The sequence below is a fragment of the Sarcophilus harrisii genome, chromosome 6, assembly GCF_902635505.1.
Source record: "Sarcophilus harrisii chromosome 6, mSarHar1.11, whole genome shotgun sequence".
NCBI classification, from domain to species: domain Eukaryota; kingdom Metazoa; phylum Chordata; class Mammalia; order Dasyuromorphia; family Dasyuridae; genus Sarcophilus; species Sarcophilus harrisii.
Genome location: NC_045431.1, coordinates 250862770 through 250882630, shown reverse-complemented (window position 1 = coordinate 250882630; position 19861 = coordinate 250862770). Strand labels below are relative to the sequence as shown.

Genomic DNA, 19861 nt, shown 5'->3' with positions numbered 1-19861 from the left:
TTGGCAGATAGAAAACATTTCATAATCATTTACTAAGTGATTTTTGACTATATTCCCCAAAATTAAAAAAATGTGGAAAGATATTATAAAACGTTGGGGAGGAAAATTAAAATGTACATATGCTCATAATATCCATCCTTCTCTGAAACTGAGGACATAGAAGAAAGTGATTGGCTGGTCCTAAATTCATTTCAAAGCAGAAGATCCAATGGCAGGAAACAATCTCACAGTTGTGAAGGAATTCATTCTCCTGGGATTTTCTGATCTTCCCAACCTCCAAGGATTTCTCTTTGGTGTTTTCTCTATCATCTACCTATCTATATTGATAGGAAATGGTCTCCTTATTGTCATTACAAAGATGGATCCAGGTCTCCAAACACCAATGTATTTTTTCTTGGGGAACTTTTCCTTCTTGGAAATCTGTTACACATCAGTCACTCTACCCAGAATACTGGCAGATCTCTGGACCCAAAAGAGAACTATTTCATTCCTACAATGTGCTGTACAAACTTGTTCCCTTTATATTCTGGGAGTGGCAGAATGCTTGCTCCTGGCAGTGATGGCATATGATCGTTATGTGGCCATCTGTAAGCCTCTCTACTATCCTCTCATCATGAACCGCAATGTATGTATTCAGCTGATTGTGGTTTCCTGGGTTATTGGGGTTCCGATACTTATAGTAGAAACCTATCTGATTTTCTGTCTGAATTTTTGTGGCCCTAACAAACTTAATCATGTATTTTGTGATGCTCCACCATTATTGGAGTTGGCTTGTGGGGACACATATAAGATAGAAATCTCTGTTCAAGTTGCTGCTTTGACATTTGTCATAACTCCATTTTTATTGATACTCACTTCCTATGTCAAAATCATAACTACCATCCTGAGACTGCCTTCTACCTCAGGGAGAGCCAAGGCCTTTTCCACCTGCTCTTCACATCTCATGGTTGTAGGCTTATTCTATGGATCCGGAAGCATTGTGTATTTGAGGCCAAAAACCCGCCACTCTACTGGATCAGTCAAAGTGTTTGCTCTTTTCTATACCACTGTGACCCCAGTATTTAATCCCTTGATATATAGCCTCAGAAATAAGGATGTCATTGCTGCATTGAAAAAATTGCTTCCTAAGTGAACTTGGTCATAGTTATGCACAAAATACATGAATCGAGGTTATATTTTATTTGATTTCACAGTTCCTACAAAATACACATTTGCTTGGTTTTTATATTTCAGTTAAAATGTACATAAATGAGAACCAATCCAGAGGAATTAAAGTGAAGAAAATTTGCATAAAATTTCCATTTTCTTTTGCTAAATTGTGAAAGAGTTGAACAATTTTAATGACTTAAATGATATGAAAAATCAACAGACACCTTGATTAGAATCATATTATGATTTCTGTTACTTGGGGGGGAAGAGAGAGGAAGAAAGAAAGAGAGAGAGAGAGAGGGAGAGAGAAAGAGAGAGAATAATTTGCTTAATATAGCAAATCAAAGATCTTTGAATGTTTTATAAAATTTTATATATGTTAATATTTATCAAATTGCCTACTGTCTTGAAAAGAGGGGAGAAAAGGATATAAAGTTTGAAACACAAAATCTTAAAAAATTTAATGTTGAAAATAGTCTTGACATGTATTTAAAAAAAAGATTTAAAAACTATTAAGAAAAAATCATTTAAACAACATAGTGCTAGTAATTTATTTTATTTGTATCCTAAGTGTTCTATTTTAGTGCAAATCATTTTATCTTTATTTTAAAATGGTATCTTTAGAAATGGTTCAAGATATTCTGAAATAACAATTGTACTCTTTCCTAACTTTTTTGGTATAAGGTTGTAATAAGAATAAATAAAATTTCTGCTGTCATTCCTATCACACAACAATTATAGGCAAGATGTTGGGATAAGCCCATTTTTAATATAAATCCCATCTATCTATCTATTTATCTTTCCTTCTTTCTTTCTATCTATCTATCTACACACATATCTATGTGTGCATACATTTATTTATATGAAGAGACTGACAGACAGACAGAAAGAAGCAGAGACAAAGAAAAATCTGCTTAGGAAAAATTAGGATGTTGGAGGATTTTAATAATTTCTTATCTCTTTACCACAATGTCAATTAAGTACTTTGAGAAACTATTTTATGTTTTTAGAGCACATTTATGGATTTAACTAAAAATATATGTATATGTTTCTGTATGTATATGAATGCTTATATTTGTACATATACATAAAACATGTGTATATGTTTATAGACATATATTATTATATGTGTGTGTATGAATTTTGCCTTATATATGTACAAAGGTAGCGAGGTGGGCCAGTTGTTAGAGTGACAATCCTGAAGTGAGAAAGGCTAATCTTCTAAAGTTCAAATCCAATTTTAGACAATCAATAGCTGTGTGATCCTGGGCAAGTCATTTAAGCCAATCTCTTCAGTTTCCTTGTCTATAGAATGAGCTGTAGAAGGAAACATCAAACTACTCCAATATCTTTGCCAAGAAAACTCAAACGGGATCAATAAGAGTAAAGTTTGACTCAACTGAACAAATAATAAATTAAATAAATGTATGTATATTTAAATGTGTACATTTATATATGCATATATGTATATGTATATGAAGATCAATATTTGCTTTAAAGGAACATAGTCATAAGTGTATAGATCTATATGAATCCATATATTTGTGTTTATATGTATATGGTATAGGTATGTGTCCAAAATGCATATATGTATTGATACACAATGTATGATGACATATATACACATGTGTGTATGTGTATAGATGTATGTGGTACGTATATGTTTGTTTTAGAAATAGAATTATGTTATAGAATATAGAAGTAGAAGTGATAAAATGTAATATTCATATTAGGAATTATAGAAATTAAGTAGTGAAAAAATGCCAGGATATGTACATGTAGGTACTTGAAGAAATAAACATGAATATGACGTGTATATAGTGAAATGGAAAATTAAACTTTTTTTTGAATTATGCTACAGCCTCAAAAAATGAAATGGGGAAATTATGATAGGTTTGGAAATAAGTCATTATTCTGGAAGAGAAATTAATATATTAGTGGTAAAGGATTTATATTTCCAGAAATTAATATCTTTTGGCTCTCTCTTCTCTGTGTCTCTGTCTCCCTCTCTGACCTTCTCTGTTTCTGGTTCTGTCTTTCCCTGTGTCTCTCTCTGTCTCTGTTTCTCTCCCTTTCTCTCTCTCTTTGTGTTTCTCTGTCACTGTCTTCTCGCTCTCTCTCTTTTTTTTCTCTTTTGAATAAGCCTAGACAAGACATTTAACCCTTTTTGCCTCTGTTTTCTCATCTGTAAAATGATCTGGGGAAAGAAGTGACAAACTACTCCAGTACCTTTGCCAAGAAATACAGGGTCACAAAGAGTTGGACATGACTGAAATGAAAGAATAACAATAGGGAAGAATACTAGTCTCATTTCCAAGAGAACCTTCTCATTTCTTAAAGTACTGTCTCCAACTCTTAGAATATATATGCAATGGCCTATAAATCCATGTCTTTTTCTTATCTATAAAATTCAGGTAGTTTACTTTATGTTATATTACTTAGAATATTACTTACAATATCATTTTTCATATTGCTGACTTGAGCATTGCTCTTAAATGAAAAGTTATGGTGTGAAATTATTTTATAAATCTCAAAAAATTTTAGGAAAATGCTAGCTGTTACCATGGTCTATTCTGAACCAGTGCATATTCTCTATTATTTTTTCTTCTTCCATCAATCATTCCAGCTACCTTTGCCTCATAAATTATATTTTTACATTTAGATAATTTATTCATTTGCTTACAACTTTTATTTAAATGATTGATGTTAAAGACAAAGCATATAAAATTCCTGTCAAGTAAAAAGTTAATCAGAGGCTTTCAATATTCTTCTAGAAAACTGGAAAGATAATGTTTCTCTAGTTCCTTAATGACTATAAGTGACAATTTTTAATTTACTATCTACATCTACTACTTCAGAGAATCATTCCTAAATTCAATTCAATTTAGCTTCAATACTGTAATCGCATACACAGACACAGACACAGACACAGACACACACACTTGTATGTATATGTGAATATAAAATATGTACTTGGAAATATCATACTATTTACAATAAATAAGAAAAGTGCATAGAGGTGTTTTCTAATAATAGAAATTTTAGAATGCTTCTATTTCCCAAATGTTCTTTTTTGTCTTTATTCTTACTTGTATTTGGAAAAAGCAGAAAAATGGCCATTAGAAAATTGAAATTTACAGTAAGAGTATAGAAATTTAAACTTTCAAGTTATTGGCAATTTATTAATGCTAAATGACCCAGTCAGATTATATTCCAAGGTTGCAAAAAAAGAATTGTCTTAAGTGATTAGTTAATAATCAAACCCAATTATTTCTAAAGGTAGAGTGTTAGAAAAACAGATATTAGCTCAATTTTGAAAGTGAAGAAGAACATGGAAGTTGCATACTAAATGTTAATATAACCAATGTTGAAATATTGCTTCAGCAGCACTTACTGAACATGTGAAAATTAAATATCATTATGTTTCATTGAGAAGGGGTTCTAACAAATTAACCTAATTTTTGTTGATGTGATTAGGAAACTTGTAGATAATGGGACATGCTCTAAATTATATTTATGAATATTTAACACATCATTTGAAAATCTTTCAGTGTGCCAATTACTCCTAGATAATCTCTCTAGGAAGAACAGGGATAGGAAAAAGTCCAATACATAAAATCACAGCAATTCACAAAATAACCTCTCGCAAAACAAACAAACAAACAAAAAACACTTTTTAGAATCTGAGAAAATATAACACTCATTCCTAATTAAAAAAAAAAAACACTACAGAGAATAGGAAGAAATGAAGTGTTCCTTTACATGATAAGTAGAATCTACTTATCATCACCAAACTGTTATATATTATGGGCATAATTAGAAGCATTCTCAATAAAATCAGAGGTGAAACAATTATGTTCATTATAACCACTCTTCAATATTGTACTAGAAATGATAGTTTTACAGTTGTCATCAAAACCATTTGGTACTGGCTAATAAATAGAGTATTCAATCAGAAAAATACTTTACGTTCACAGAACAAAATAGTCAATAATTTTAGCAATCTAGTGTTTGACAAACCCAAAGACCACAGCTATTTCACTAGCTATTTCACTATTTCACAAAACTAGTGTAAAAATTGGAAACCAGTAAGGAAGAAACTAGGCATGGACCCACACTAACACCATATACCAAGATAAGGTTGAAATGGGTTCATGATTTAGACATGAAGAGTGGTATTATAAGTGAATTAGAAGAACATAGGATGGTTTACTTTTCAGATCTCTAGGGAAGGAAGCAATTTGTGATCAAAGAAGAACTAGAACTCATTATTGAACATCAAATAGATTATTTTGACTATATTAGGTTAAAAAAAGGTTTTGTACAAATAAAACTAATACATATAAGATTAGAAGGGAAGCAATAAATTGGGAAAAATTTACATTTAAGCATTCTGATGAAGGTCTCATTTCTAAAATGTATAGAAAATTGACTCAAATTTGTAAGAATTCTGAAAAAAATAATTTTATTATTTCTGCCTTACTACATTTGACTTTAAGGATTTTATGGTCTAATATATGATCAATATTTGTATAGTTTACAGTATTGTCAAGAAAAAAGTGTATTTCTTTTTGTCTCCTTTCAATTTTCTTCAGCTTTTCTAAGATACTATTCACCTCCTTAATTTTTTTCTTATTTATTTTGTGGTTCAATTTATCTAGTTCTGAGAAAGATTAAGATCCCCACTAGGATAGTTTTGCTGTCTAACTTTTTTCTGCAGTTCTCTTAACTTCTCTAGGAATTTTGTGGCTATGCCATTGGGGGCATATATGTTTAGTAATGATATTACTTCCTCATCTATGTTTCCATTTAGGTAGGATGTATTTTCCTTTCTTATCTTTTTTAAATAGATGCATTTTTTCTTTTGCTTGTTCTGAGATCAGGATTGCTATGCCTGTTTGTTTGTTTTTTTTTGTTTTGTTTTTTTTGTTTTTGTTTTTTTTTTACTTCACCTGAAGCATAATAAATTCTGTTCCAGGCATTTACCTTTACTCTGTATGTATCACTCTGCTTTAAATGTGTTTCTTGCAAGCAACAAACTGTAGGATGCTGTCTTTTACTCCAGTCTTGTATCTGCTTCTGATTTATGGGAGTTCATCACACATCATATTCAGCACCCTCTATGTATACCTATAACAGAGATACAGATATCAATGTATCATCTTCCCATGTAGAGATAAAAGCTTTTTAACTTTTAAAAGATAGTTTTTTTTTTTCTTTCCTTTTTATGCTTCTCTTGAGGCTTGTATTTGAAGATCAACTTTTTATTCACTTCTGGTCTTTTCATTAGAAATAGATGAAATTCACCTGTTTCATTGAATGTCTTATCTTTTCCCCTGAAAGATGATGCTCAATTTTCCTGAATAGTTAATTGTTGCTTGCAATCCAAGTTCATTTGCCTTTCAGAATATGAGATTTCATACCCTTACATCTTTTAAATCTTGCTGCTTGCAATATTTTCTCCTTCATTAGATAATTCTGAAATTTACTTAAGATGTTCCTTGAAGTTTTCATTTTGATGTCTCTGTCAGGATTTAATCAGTGAATTCTTTAAATAGCTATTTTACCCTCTGTTTCTGGGACATCCAGGCAATTGTCCTTGATGATTTCCTGAAAGATGCTATCTGGGCTTTTTTTTTTTTTTTTTTTTTTTTTTCATCATGGCTTTCAGGAAGTCTGATTATTCTTAGATTCTGTGTGCTAGATCTATTTTCCAGGTCAGTTATTTTTCCAATGAGGTATTGTGCACTTCCTTTTATTTTTATTGTTTTGGTTTTCTTTGACTGATTCTTGAAGTCATATTGAGTCATTCACTTCCATTTGTTCAATTCTAATTTTAGTGAATATTTTCTTGTTAGCTTTTTTATCTCCTTTTGCATTTGGCCAATTCAACTTTTAAATGAGGTGTTTTATGGATTGATTTTTTTTTTCTATTTCCCAGATTTTGTTTTTCAATGAATTGGTTTCTTTTCCCTATATATTTTTTAAGGAGTTATATGCTTTTTTTTCCATTTCATCAAATCTTCATCATTTCATTATTTCTACTTTTCCATTTCATCAAATCTTTTTTAAGGAGTTTTCTTCAGATCTTTTTGTTTTTCCTTTTTCATACCCTCTTGTAATGATCTCATTTTCTTTCCCCATTTTTCTTCTAATTCTATTTTAAGATTCTTTCTGAATTCTTCCAAGAGAGCCTTGTGAGATGAGAGAGAGATGTGAGAAGAGAGCCAATTCATATCACCTTTGGGGTGTCATCTGGAGCTGATTTGCCTTTAGGATAACTAACCTAATTATCTATTGAAATCATAAAAATAGTATATGGCAATTTTAAAGTATCAAATACTTTATTGTAAGCAAAGGAATATATGTGTTTTTGCCTCTTTATTTAGCTCTGCCACTCTGTCACTGTAAATCTCTCCTTCATCTCTGCTCCTTTCTCTCTCTCTTCTCTTTGTCTGCCTCTCTGCATGCCTCTTTATGTCTGTCTTTGTCTCTCTGGTATTTTAATCATATTATTACCATAAAATAATATCACTCAATTCTTTATTTTTTAAGAAAAGTGAAATGTCCTTAATATTTTTACCAAATTTTCTTCCCTCTATCATTCCATTACAAAGTATAGAATTTGATATGTTCATCCCGCAACACGCTTTATGCCCCAAATCTGAAGATTATAAATCAGGTCATTTCTAATGCATTGAAATAGTAGAGCATTCTTAAGAATGCTGGTTTATGAATACAGGGACAAGGGTGCAAATCCTAGCTCCCTTCCTTGCCATATTGGCTTTGAGCAAGTTATCTCCCTTTTCTATACCTCAGTTTGCCTAAAAATGGGATGTTGTAATATATTTTATTTCTAGTTCTTCACCTTTAATTAAGGCCACTATTATTCACAACAGTTGACTATGTAGACATGATCTAGCATGAACGTATATAAGAACTGAAATTAGATTACATGTAATTATATATTATATCAATTATATTCTATTTATGTATGTGATAAATATGAAAATTATACATAAATCTTTCCATATATTCTTACAACTACATGTTGTGTATACATACACATATACATGTGAATATATATATATATATATATATATATATCACTTCAGTATGTATTAGCATATGCATATATTTCACTATATACTCTCTCTGGATGCATGCATGTATATTTATATATATGTAAATATTCTTTTATATAGTGTAATAAATGTAGTACACTCTATATTCTGTATATATGTATATATATATATGATGTGTAGTATATTTCATAAATAGTTGTATATATGCATGTATATTTGCTTTATATGTGTTTGTTTACATATAATGTCTACTAACAAAATGCTGCAGAACACCTACAGATAAAAGTATGATATGTATATGTATTTATAATTTGTATATGTATACACACATTTACATACAAATACCCATTATATATATATATAATATGTGTGTGTGTGTGTATACATACATTTATATTATACATACATATTGGCACATGTATCATTATATGTATATAACTCTGTTTATGCATAATAATTGGCTCCACTTTTTCTATATCTGTGTGTGTGCATTTGTATGTGAATAAAGACAAAGAGATTTGTTTTAAAAAATAAAAAATAACAATACATAACAATAATCAAAGTTCTCTATTGGTACTATAATTATGGCATGTATTTTTTAACCTACCAGTTTCTTATTTTACTTTAATAAATCTATGTAACATACAAACATACATATGTATGGATCTCTGTGCTGTTCCATAGAGTGATTGTAATGATAAGGAAAGTGGAGTTAGTCTGCCATATTGCAATATCTCAAACATCATTTAGTACCAATAATAAAAACAAAAGATAACATTTATTCTGATGACCTTCTAAGGTCAAATAAAGCTAGGAGAAAGGGACTACAAGATTAGTTAGTCATATCTTTTCACTTCTGGTTCAGTATGAAAGAATATTCAAGGGACTAAAAAATAATGGATATAATTAACAGACCAAAAAAGAAAAAAAAATCATTCATTGAGAATACAATTTGCTTTGTGATTCAATTATTTCAGTAATGTTCACTTTGTGACTTCATTTGAAATGTTATTTGCAGAGATACTAGTTGCTTTTCATTTCCTTCCCCAGATCATTTTACATCTGAGAAAACTGAGGCAAGCAGGGTTGAATGTCATGTTTGGGGTCACACAGTTGGTAAGTGTCTGAGGACAGATATTAACTCAACATGAAGAGTCTACTTGACTCCAAGCCACATTTGGTTTACTTAGAGAATGTGGTTTACTTAGAGAAACATTTAAAACATTTGTTTGGGTTTCAAAAATCTTTTGTTATTATTAAGTTACCATATTGTTGAGTTTTTTGACCTCTGAATAAATGCAGAATTAGTTTAAGAAATGAGATAGAGAAATAGCTGAATAATTTTGTTATCTGTGAATTCATTGACCGTGACATAATCTCATGCCAATAAAAGCTGTTGAAATAATTGGCTGCCAAAAACGTGTCATAGAATTCAGATTTAGAAAGCAAGTATACTAATGTACCATGTTCGATCAGTGGTGGAAAATGGTGTTCCATTTGGCATGCCATTAAAAAAAAAAAAAAAAAAACAAAAAACTCCCATTAGTAAATATCCTAAGAAGGTGAACAGGTTAATTTAGGAATACAGAATATGATTTCAGTCTTGAATTAAGAAATTACCTGTGGTTTCAATAGTGAAGACAGAAAGAACAAATGTTGTCCTCATGAATGAGGGAAAGGGATTAGAGATATTTAGCTTGAAACTAAAGAGCAAAATAAGTAAGGCAAGGATTAGAATTGCAGAAAAGTTAATTTAAGATGGTCTTAGTGGAGGAATCTTCTAATCATAAGCATTATCCAAAAGGGCAATGGCTTGTTGTGGGTTACATGAGACTATAACTCCAAGTGCAAAAACTTAGTATACATAATTTAGTAAAACATTTGTGAAAAAGTGAAGTTTCATCATTGAAATAAGAGTTCATTTCCAGTACAAAGTGGCATAAACCGACTCTGTTTGTTATAAATTTATTTTTCCTTAATTTATATCATAATGATGTAGAATGCTTATACTCAATCTTTCACAATTCTACTCATCATTTTTCCTTCTTAATTATGTACAATTAGGATTCTTTATTAAAGATTTTATTTTCTCAGTATAATAAATTACTCATAGACTGAAAATGCATTAGCATTATTTTAGATAACTTCAATGTGCATGGAAAAAGAATATCATTAAAATGAAGACAGAGAGCTAGTTGGTCTAAATTGAATAATAAGGCTAATAAAACAAGTCATGGCCCAGTGTTCAAGGGCTATGGAATTGTAGAAATATTTTATATGTCTTAATTTACACAAAGAAAAAAGTATTCTTTCTGTTTCTCTGTCTTAATTTCTCTTCTTTTTATACTGCCCCCCCCCCCCCCGGAACTGACACACTCACACACACACTTTCTCTCTCCCTTTCTCTCTCTCTCTTTCTCTCTCTCTCTCTCTCCTCCCTATGCCTATTTCTCTTTTGACCTCTTCCTCTCTCTCTCTTAAGCACAAAACCACAAAATCATAATTAAATTGAATTTTTTTAGGAAAAAAATTTTTCCAATGTTAATAGAAAACTAATAGAAAGCATAATAAAATGGCACTCGCAGTATCTCTTGATCTTTGTTATTATTTAAGATATAGTAAAAGGTTTCAACCTCAGTCACACTTGACTTAAGGAAAATGAAAATTTCAGCCCAGTGTTTTATATATTCAAATAGAATCTCTTGACAGACTCATTTTAGCACATTTTAAGTGCAAGAAAAAAAATAAGCCGAAGTATTTTAATAAGAAGTACGACGGAACAGAATACTAATGCTTTTAGATTTGACTAATTGCTCCATACATGGATTCATTTAGGAAGTAATTTTCTCAGTGCAGCAATGACATCCTTATTTCTTAGACTGTAGATCAGGGGGTTAAACACTGGGGTCACAATAGTGTAGAAAAGAGCAAGCACTTTGCTGGATCCTGATGATTGACCAGATTTTGGCTGCAAATACGCAATACTTCCAGACCCATAGAAAAAGAACACAACCATTAGATGAGAAGAACAAGTAGAGAAGGCTTTGGCTCTCCCTGAGGTGGAGGGCAATTTTAGGATTGTAGTTATGATTTTGATATAGGAGGCAAGTATCAATAAAAAGGGAATTATAACAAATAGTAGAGCCACAACATGGACAGAGACCTCTACCTTATATGTGTCTGTACATGCCAATGGGAATAAAGGAGGGGCATCACAGAAAATGTGATTGATTTTATTAGGGCCACAGAAGTTCATGGAAAAAATCTGATATGTCTCACCAATCAGGGCTGGGACCTCAGTCAGCCAGGAAGCCACAACCAGTTGTACACATACTTTGTGATTCATGATGAGAGGATAATAGAGAGGCTTACTGATTGCCACATAACGGTCATAAGCCATCACAGTCAGGAGAAGACACTCTGCCCCTCCAAAAATATAAAGGAAACAAGCTTGTATAGCACAGGCTATGAAGGAAATAGTTCTCTTCTGAGTCCAGAGATCTGCCAACATTCTGGGCATAGTGACTGATGTGTAGCAGATTTCCAAAAAGGAAAAGTTCCCCAGGAAAAAATACATAGCTGTATGGAGAGCTGGATCGGTTTTGGTTATAATAATGAGGAGGCCATTTCCTATTAGTATACTTAGGTAGATGATAGAGAAAATTCCAAAGAGAAACCCTTGGAGATTGGGAAGATCAGAAAATCCCAGGAGAATGAATTCCATCATATTTGTGAGATTGTTTTCTGCCATTTGGTTTTTCTTCTGCCTGTGGAAATGATGAATTCAAAATGAAGCAATCACTTTCCATCTCTGGTCTTCACTTTCCCTCCTTCAAATAGGAAGAGTTGGATTTGAAGATCCACCTGATCCATCCTAGATTTAATTTCGTATTTCTATCACCAACTCCAATATTCAAGGTTATATTCTTTCAATTTCTTTTTTCAATTCTAAGATTCTATATAATTGGAGAAAATCCAAATCAACCAATAAAGGATTGTTAAATCTCTATCCTGTGCCAAGGACTCTAACCAAATTCTATGACCATCATTTTCAGATAAAATTTTCCTTAAAATCTTAATTTTAAATAAGAACAAAATTATATACCATATTGAACGCTTCTATTATATGATTTGGCCATTTTTTCAAAGTTTATCTTATTTCTTTATCTTCCACTGTGTAACCTTCTTTTGTATTTGCTAGAAAAAATCAATTCCTCCCTTTCTTGAATCACTATTTCATAGCATTTATACTAAATGTTTGTCAATTAACAAATGTTTGATACTAAACCTTAGTGATATATTCTATGCGTATATCCTATACTTGTGAGATGTTTTCAAAAAATGATAGACATGCTTTCTAGACCATTTGATCATTTAAAAAAATAAGCCCAACTGGTTATTAATGAATGGATGACCATTTATTCATCTCTCTTAGAACAGACAACCATGATGGTGGGTTCACAGTTTAAAACCTATTTCAATAGGGACTGATGCCACATTATCATAATATCACCTGTTGACAAAGAAAATTTCTAGGGAACAGAGGACTCCTAGTCTTGGCTATCCAGACAAAAGGATTTGTCTCCACACAACTGGCGTAGAACAGGATAGCATTCCCTACCTTGGATTATATTCCTGGCAAGATTGGGTGGGGTCTGACCAAGATGGAGCAGAGTCAATATAATCTAATTATTAGTAATACCATTTTGATAAAAAATGATCTTATTGAATGAGGAATTTAGAAGAAGAGAGAGCCTCTGAATTTCCCCATGGTACTTTTTTATTAATAATAATTTCTCACACTTGGTCCTGGGTTCTTAGTATCTGAAAGTTAGTGAACATGTATTTTGCAACTTTACTGATTTTGAAGTGAATTCTGCACACAACAAAAATTTAATAAATGTTTCACTGATGAACTTTTATTGAAAGGAGGAGCTACATACTTCTGTGTTAGTCCACTGAAGTCAAAGCTAATACCATATTGATAAATATTCTGATTTTGTTTTCTTTTAATACATTTGCTGTTGTCATTTCTCAATAATGCTGAACAGTCCTTGATACTGTTTGAGACTTTCTTGCAGAGATAGTATAGGGCTTTGTTCTTTCCTGTTCCACCTCATTTTACAGATGAGAATCTGAGGCAAAGAGTTAAAGAGGTTGCCCATAATCACTCCACTAGTTGTGAGACTGGATTTGACCTCAATGAAACTAATTCAGTTTCCAAATTCAGTGTTTTATTAATTATACCATCTAGCTACCCCAATCCTCTATCAAGATTAAAAACCCAAACCTGTTTAACTTCGTATTTTGTTTTACTATAATATTTAAGTAAAATCCTATAGCAAAATCTTTTTAATTTGAAAAAACATTGCATTTGTTTTGTCAATTGTTTTTCTAATTCTGCCTATTTTGCTTTTGATGAACTCATACAAGTACTAATAATGATTAACTAGCATTTACATAGAATTATTTAACACCTGTGAAATATCACATAATCACTGTCATTTAATTTAATCTTTATTATATATGTCAATACACATATATGTGTATATATATTATTCAAAATTTATTCTCCATCTTTTCTTATGTTATGATGAGTATAACAAATAAGTTTGAAATATTGCAGAGTCACAGTTAACTAATTCAATCTTACACACACACACACACACACATATACAAATATATTTAATCTATTATTATCCTTTCTTATAACAATGCTATAGCAAATAACAAAAATATTATATAATCATAGTCAACTCATTTAAATTTCATTTAATATATATAAAAATTCACTCTCCATCATTTCTTGTGTTATAATATTGTAATAAATAACTTGTTCTTTACACACACACACACACACACACACACACACACAGATACACAACAGCAAGGAGGGGAGCCAGGATTCACACCCTTGTCCTAGTATTCAAAATTGGGTCTTCTTGACTTTAGGGCCAGGGTCTTATCGATTTTGCAACCTAACTACCTCTAGGTATTTGACTTATGGGCTATAGTTAATAGAACAAATAATATCAATGCATATTTCATTAATATTATTTATGTGACAGAAAAATGAAAATTAATATAATTCTGTCTTTTGACATCATATCTATAAATTAGTTTAATTTAAAACTTAAAACACACAAAAAAGCTTGTTTTATCAATTTTAAAGTTCTAGCATGAAGACAATAACAATTATACTTTTGTGGTAGAGCTAGGAATTGATCCATGATTCTCAAAATTCATTTGGAATTTTGCAAGTCATTAACAATTCACTCTATTGGAACAGCAGCTGATTATTGTAACAAATACTGGAAGGATATCAATGACAGAAAGATATATCCTACAGATACCAAATTTTCATAGTACTGTTTGTGGAAATAAAACAAACATTCAAAATATAGAATGAAAATCGGTATTCATCAGTGAAAATATAAACATGTACTGATATGTTATTTTAATTTAAGATTATATGAAAAAAGATGGCTATATGAGAAACCAAACAGATTTTAGAACACTTTTTAATGGATTGAGAAGAATAGAGTGTCAAATTCTGTTCAGCCTTACTGTGAATAGACATAATAGTAACAGGAAGCTCAGTTGAGATTGTTTGCACTAACAATTATCTTGAAGAACAGATGACAAAGTCTGCTTTCCTGTTCTTAGAGATGAGAGTTGAGGGGAACACAGCTCTGTAATATTGGATCAGTGTTCCAGTATTGTTGCTCCAATGCTTGCTTTTCTTTAAATCTTTTTAAAATTCTTCATTAAAAATAAAATTAAGTGATTGGGATGTTTGGGGAAATTATGACATTCTTGTAAATATAAAAGGAATTACAAATAAGCAATAAAATGTATTTATTTGGCTAATTTTGTGTGTACTGATGAAGAATCATACTTCTGTACTTTGGATGGTAAGGTGAAAGGAAGTATTCTATATTAAAAAAAAAACAAAAAACTTCCCTTTTTGCATATCCTCTTTTCTTAGTCTCTATCCTTGAGAAAGTTCATAAAATTCAGACCTGGCTCAGAACTCATGGATCAGTGAGAGTTCAAACCATAAATTTCTTTCATGGAAGACAAATTCAAGGATTGACAGCACTTACCTTTCTCAGATGAAATCACTCATATCCAGCTGCTTTTTTCTCTGAAGAATATAGTAAAATAATACTAGCACATAAGTGGCATCCTTTAATTTCTTTAGTTCTTATAAAGATTGTTAACATATTCTTTTATCTAAACCTCACATCAGAACTCAAGGGTAGTACTGTGGATATTTCTATTATGCAAATTAGAAGACTCAGATTCAAACAATCTGAGTGACTTGTTCAAAAAAATCACAATGATTTTCAGAGGAAGGATTGAAACTCAGTGTTTTTATTACTGCTGCTTCAGTACTCTACTAGATATTTCTCCCACAAAAATTACAATATTTCACAATTACATAATTGAAATATCTCATCTTAAAGCCATATCCTGCAAAAAATTACCAACTCCCCTGCTCAAAAATGACTCTGTAATCAAAGTCACTTTGACCTTTATAAATAGAAATGGTTCCTGCCTTTTTTGCCCTGTGGGGACACCACTTCTCCCATGCTACTTATCACATTTTAATGAAATGAGTGGTATACCGGCTCAAAGTCCAGTAAGCTGAGTACCTCTTAATGAGGGAATATAATATATTAGAAAAATCTGGGGTTTTAACTCATGAGACCACATTTCATCCTTCCTTCAGAACTTCCAATTTATTTAACTAATGCACAACCTCTATTCATCTTTGAACCTGAGTCTTTCTATCTGTAAAATGTTGTTTTACATTACTTGTATTCATTTTTTGTGAAAATTATAATTAGAAATTATTTTCAGCCACAATAGTTATTATCATAAATGATGATTACTCAATTCTTCATTTTATTGAGAAAAGTGAAATACCCTGGGTATTTTTAACCACATTTTTTCCCCTATATTATCACACTGCAAATTATAGAACTTGCCATGTTTACATAGCCACATGCTATGCACTCCAAATCTGAGGATAATACACCTGTACACTTGTGTGCTCGTAATGCATTGAGATAGGAGAGTAGTGTCAAGAATTCTGGATTAAGAATACAATGACAAGGGTGTGAATCCTAGCTCCCCTCTCCCTTGTCTTTTTGACACTGAGTAAGTTATTTCTCTTCTCGGCTCCTTTTTTTAACCTAAAAATAGGATCTTGTAGTATAATATACCTTTCCCTTTCAATAAAGGCAATCTATATTCACAGCAGTTGGCTAGTAAGCATTATTTTACTGTGAATTTATATAAGAATTAGAATTAGTATACTGTATAATTATATATACTATGTTGTATTTCTATATGTAGAGTAAATATGCATATTTTATATAAAATTTTACACATTTGGATATAACTATATCACATATAAATATGCATACATGTGAATTTACATCTATATGTAAACCTTTACTGTGCATGATTATATGTATATGTTTCATGGTTTACTCTGTACATATGTATATGTATGCATATATATGTTTTTGTGTGTTTATACACGCATATAGGGTAATACATAACTTACATATATAGTGTAATACATGTATTCCTCATACAGATGAATGATGTGAAGTATATTATTTGCATTATAAGTATTTGTTCACATATAGTGTTTATGAACACAATCTTAAAGACACCTACATATGGAGCCAAGATACCTGAGAGTAGACATATCTCTATCTGACCTCCATCAAGCTTTCCTCAAATTAACAGGAGATTAAGGCTCTGAACTGGTTTTGGAGTGACAGAAACCACAAATATTTGGAGTACAACAAATTTCCTGAAGAAGATATTTTGGAAGAACTTCAGAAAAGGAAAGGTGAGGTGAGAGGTGCCGAGTTCAGACCCAAGCACAGGGAGACTGGACAGGGAGGTGGGGAGAGAACCCAAAGTGTTGCAGCATTTGTGTACCAGGGGACTCTTCTGAGGCCTTTTAGTTGACTTTGTCCCAGTTACAGGCCAGTGTCTCAGCAGAATTGTTCTGAGAAACCCAAAACAATTACAAAAGGCAAATTGTGAGCCTCTGAACCCCTGGAAAAATTGGACTTAGCCAGACCTACTCAGCAAGAGAAATCAGTCATCAGCAGAGGAATCAGGGCAACAAAAGCAGCTATCATACCTTTGCCATAAAAATAGCACTCAATCTTTAAAAAAAAATGAACAATAAAGCAAAAAAATAAAAATAAAAAATATGACCATAGACAGCTTTTATGGAAAAATAGAAGAACTGATATAAAACCCAAATCCAGATAAAAGACCCAAATGGTGATATAAGTTGGTCCCCATCTCACAAGGCTCTTTTGGAAGAATTCAAACAAAAGGATTTTAAAAGAGATTCAGAAGAAAATGGGGAAAAGAAATGAGATTTTTCTAAAAAGGTTTAGAAAAGGAAAGAGAGAAATAATATGAAGAAAACTCCTTAAAAGTAGATTTGATGAAATAGAAAAACCATGTAACTCCTTACAAAATAGATATTAAAAGGAAACCAATTTATTTAAAAATAAAATTTGTAAAATGGAAGAAAAGCAATGAACAAAATACCTCATTTTAAAAGTTCAATTGTCCAAATGCAAAAGGAGATAAAAAACTAATTGAAGAAAATAATTCACTAAAAAATTAGAATTAAAAAAAAATGTAAGTGAATGACTAAATGATACTTTAAGAATCAGTCAAAGAAAATAATAAAAAAAGAGAAAATAGAAGAAAATATCAAATACCTCACTGGAAAAAAAAATTGACCTGGAAAATAAATCTAGGAGACACAATCTAAGCCTGGACTACTTGAAAACCAAGATTTAAAGAAAAGAATCTAGGCATCATCTTTCAGGTAATTATCAAGGAAATCTGCCCAGATGTCCTAGAATCAAAGGGTAAAATAGGCACTGAAAGAATTCACTGATTAAATCTTGAAAGAGACACCACAATGAAAACTCCAAGGAACATTGTAACTAAATTTCAGAATTATCAAATCAAAGAAAGCATATTATATTATGAAAGACAAAGGAACTTGGATTGCAGCAAAGAATTAACTATGCAGCAAACTGAGCATCATCTCAGGAAGAAGATGGACATTCATTGAAAACAGTGAATTTCATCTATTTAAAATGAAAAGACCAGAACTGAATAGAAATTTTGATCTTTAAATGCAAAACTTAAGAGAAGAATAAAATTCTCAATAGGAATAAAAAAAACTTTCTTTTCAAAACTTAAAATGCTTATAACCCTCTATGGGAAAATAATATGTTTAAATCTTGAAATCTGTACCTCTGTTTTGGGTATAATTAGAGGGTGAAGGTACAATTTGATTTTATTGTGATGATATAAAAAAGAAACCAGAGGAAAGGTGATTCTATGAAAAGAAGAGAAAAATAGAGTTAAAATGGGTTAAATTACATTTCATGAAGAGCCAAAAAAAGACCTATTGCAATTGAGGGGAAAAGGGGAAGATAGATGTGCTTTGTGTGAGGCTTTTATCGGATTTTGCTCAAAGAGACAATTTCAGACACATTTAGCATCACAGAGAAGCTTGTCTCAACCTATAAGGAGATAGGAGAGGAAGGGGGAAAGGAAGAGGGGAGGTTAATAGAAGGGAAATCAGACGTAGTAGGGAAAAGGTGTAATAAAGTGGGAGGGGCTCTAAAAAGGAAGGGTTGTGTGAGAGAGATGTTGGTCAGAAGCAAAATATTGGGGAGAAGGAAAAGATAAAGGCAAAACTTGATATAAATTAGATGGCAGGTAATACAGAATTAGTCATTTTAACTATGAATGCTAATGGGAAGAACTCTCCCATGAAAAAAAAAAAAAAGGAAACAGTAGAGTGCATTAAAAGCCAGAATTCTATAATTTGTTGTTTACAAAAAAACATATTTAAGCAGAATGATACATTCAAAGTAAAGGTAAAAGACTAGAGCAGAATTTATTATGCTTTAGCTTAATTAAAAAAAAGTAAAGGTAGCAATTCTAATCTCAGCTGAAGCAAAAGCAAAAATAGATCTAATTAAAACAGATAAGGAAAGAAACAACAAACTATTTAAAGGCACCACAGATGATAAAGATAATCAATAATGAACATATATGCACCCAGTGGTGTAGCATCAAAATTCCTAGAAGAGAACTTAAAAGACATGCAAGCAGAATTAGACAGGAAAACTATATTAGTGGGTGATCTTAAACTTTCTCTCTCAGAACTAGAAAAATAGAACCACAAAATAAATAAGAAAGAAGGTAAAAAGAATCCTAGAAAATTTAGGAATGGCAGAACTTTAAAGAAAAATGAATGGTGTCTGGGTTATTTCTACCTTCTGAATCCAATTCTCCCTGTGCAACAAGAGAACTGTTTGGTTCTGCACACATATATTGTATATAGGATATACTGTGACATATTTAACGTGTATAGGACTGCTTGCCATCTGGGGGAGGGGGTGGAGAGAGGGAGGAGGAAAATCGAAACGGAAATGAGTGCAAGGGATAATGTTATAAAAAATTGCCCTCGCATGGATTCTTTCAATAAAAAGTTATTAAAAAAAAAGAATATAGGGAAGTGGGAAAGGGTAGGAGGGGAACATATCACAGAA

The 19861-nt window shown here is 31.4% G+C and overlaps 2 protein-coding genes across 2 annotated transcripts; one reads left to right on the top strand and one right to left on the bottom strand.

The window, feature by feature from the left end:
* Positions 1–208: 208 nt before the first annotated feature.
* On the top strand, positions 209–1132 carry LOC100921372 (olfactory receptor 10AG1-like). The gene has a single exon (XM_003773845.1). It carries the CDS (start codon positions 209–211, stop codon positions 1130–1132), a length of 924 nt encoding a protein of 307 aa, XP_003773893.1.
* Positions 1133–11061: 9929 nt separating this feature from the next.
* On the bottom strand, positions 11062–11994 carry LOC100921635 (olfactory receptor 10AG1-like). Its single transcript, XM_012552663.2, has one exon. The coding sequence runs from the start codon at positions 11983–11985 to the stop codon at positions 11062–11064; it is 924 nt and encodes a 307-aa protein (XP_012408117.1). The 5' UTR covers positions 11986–11994.
* Positions 11995–19861: the final 7867 nt, after the last annotated feature.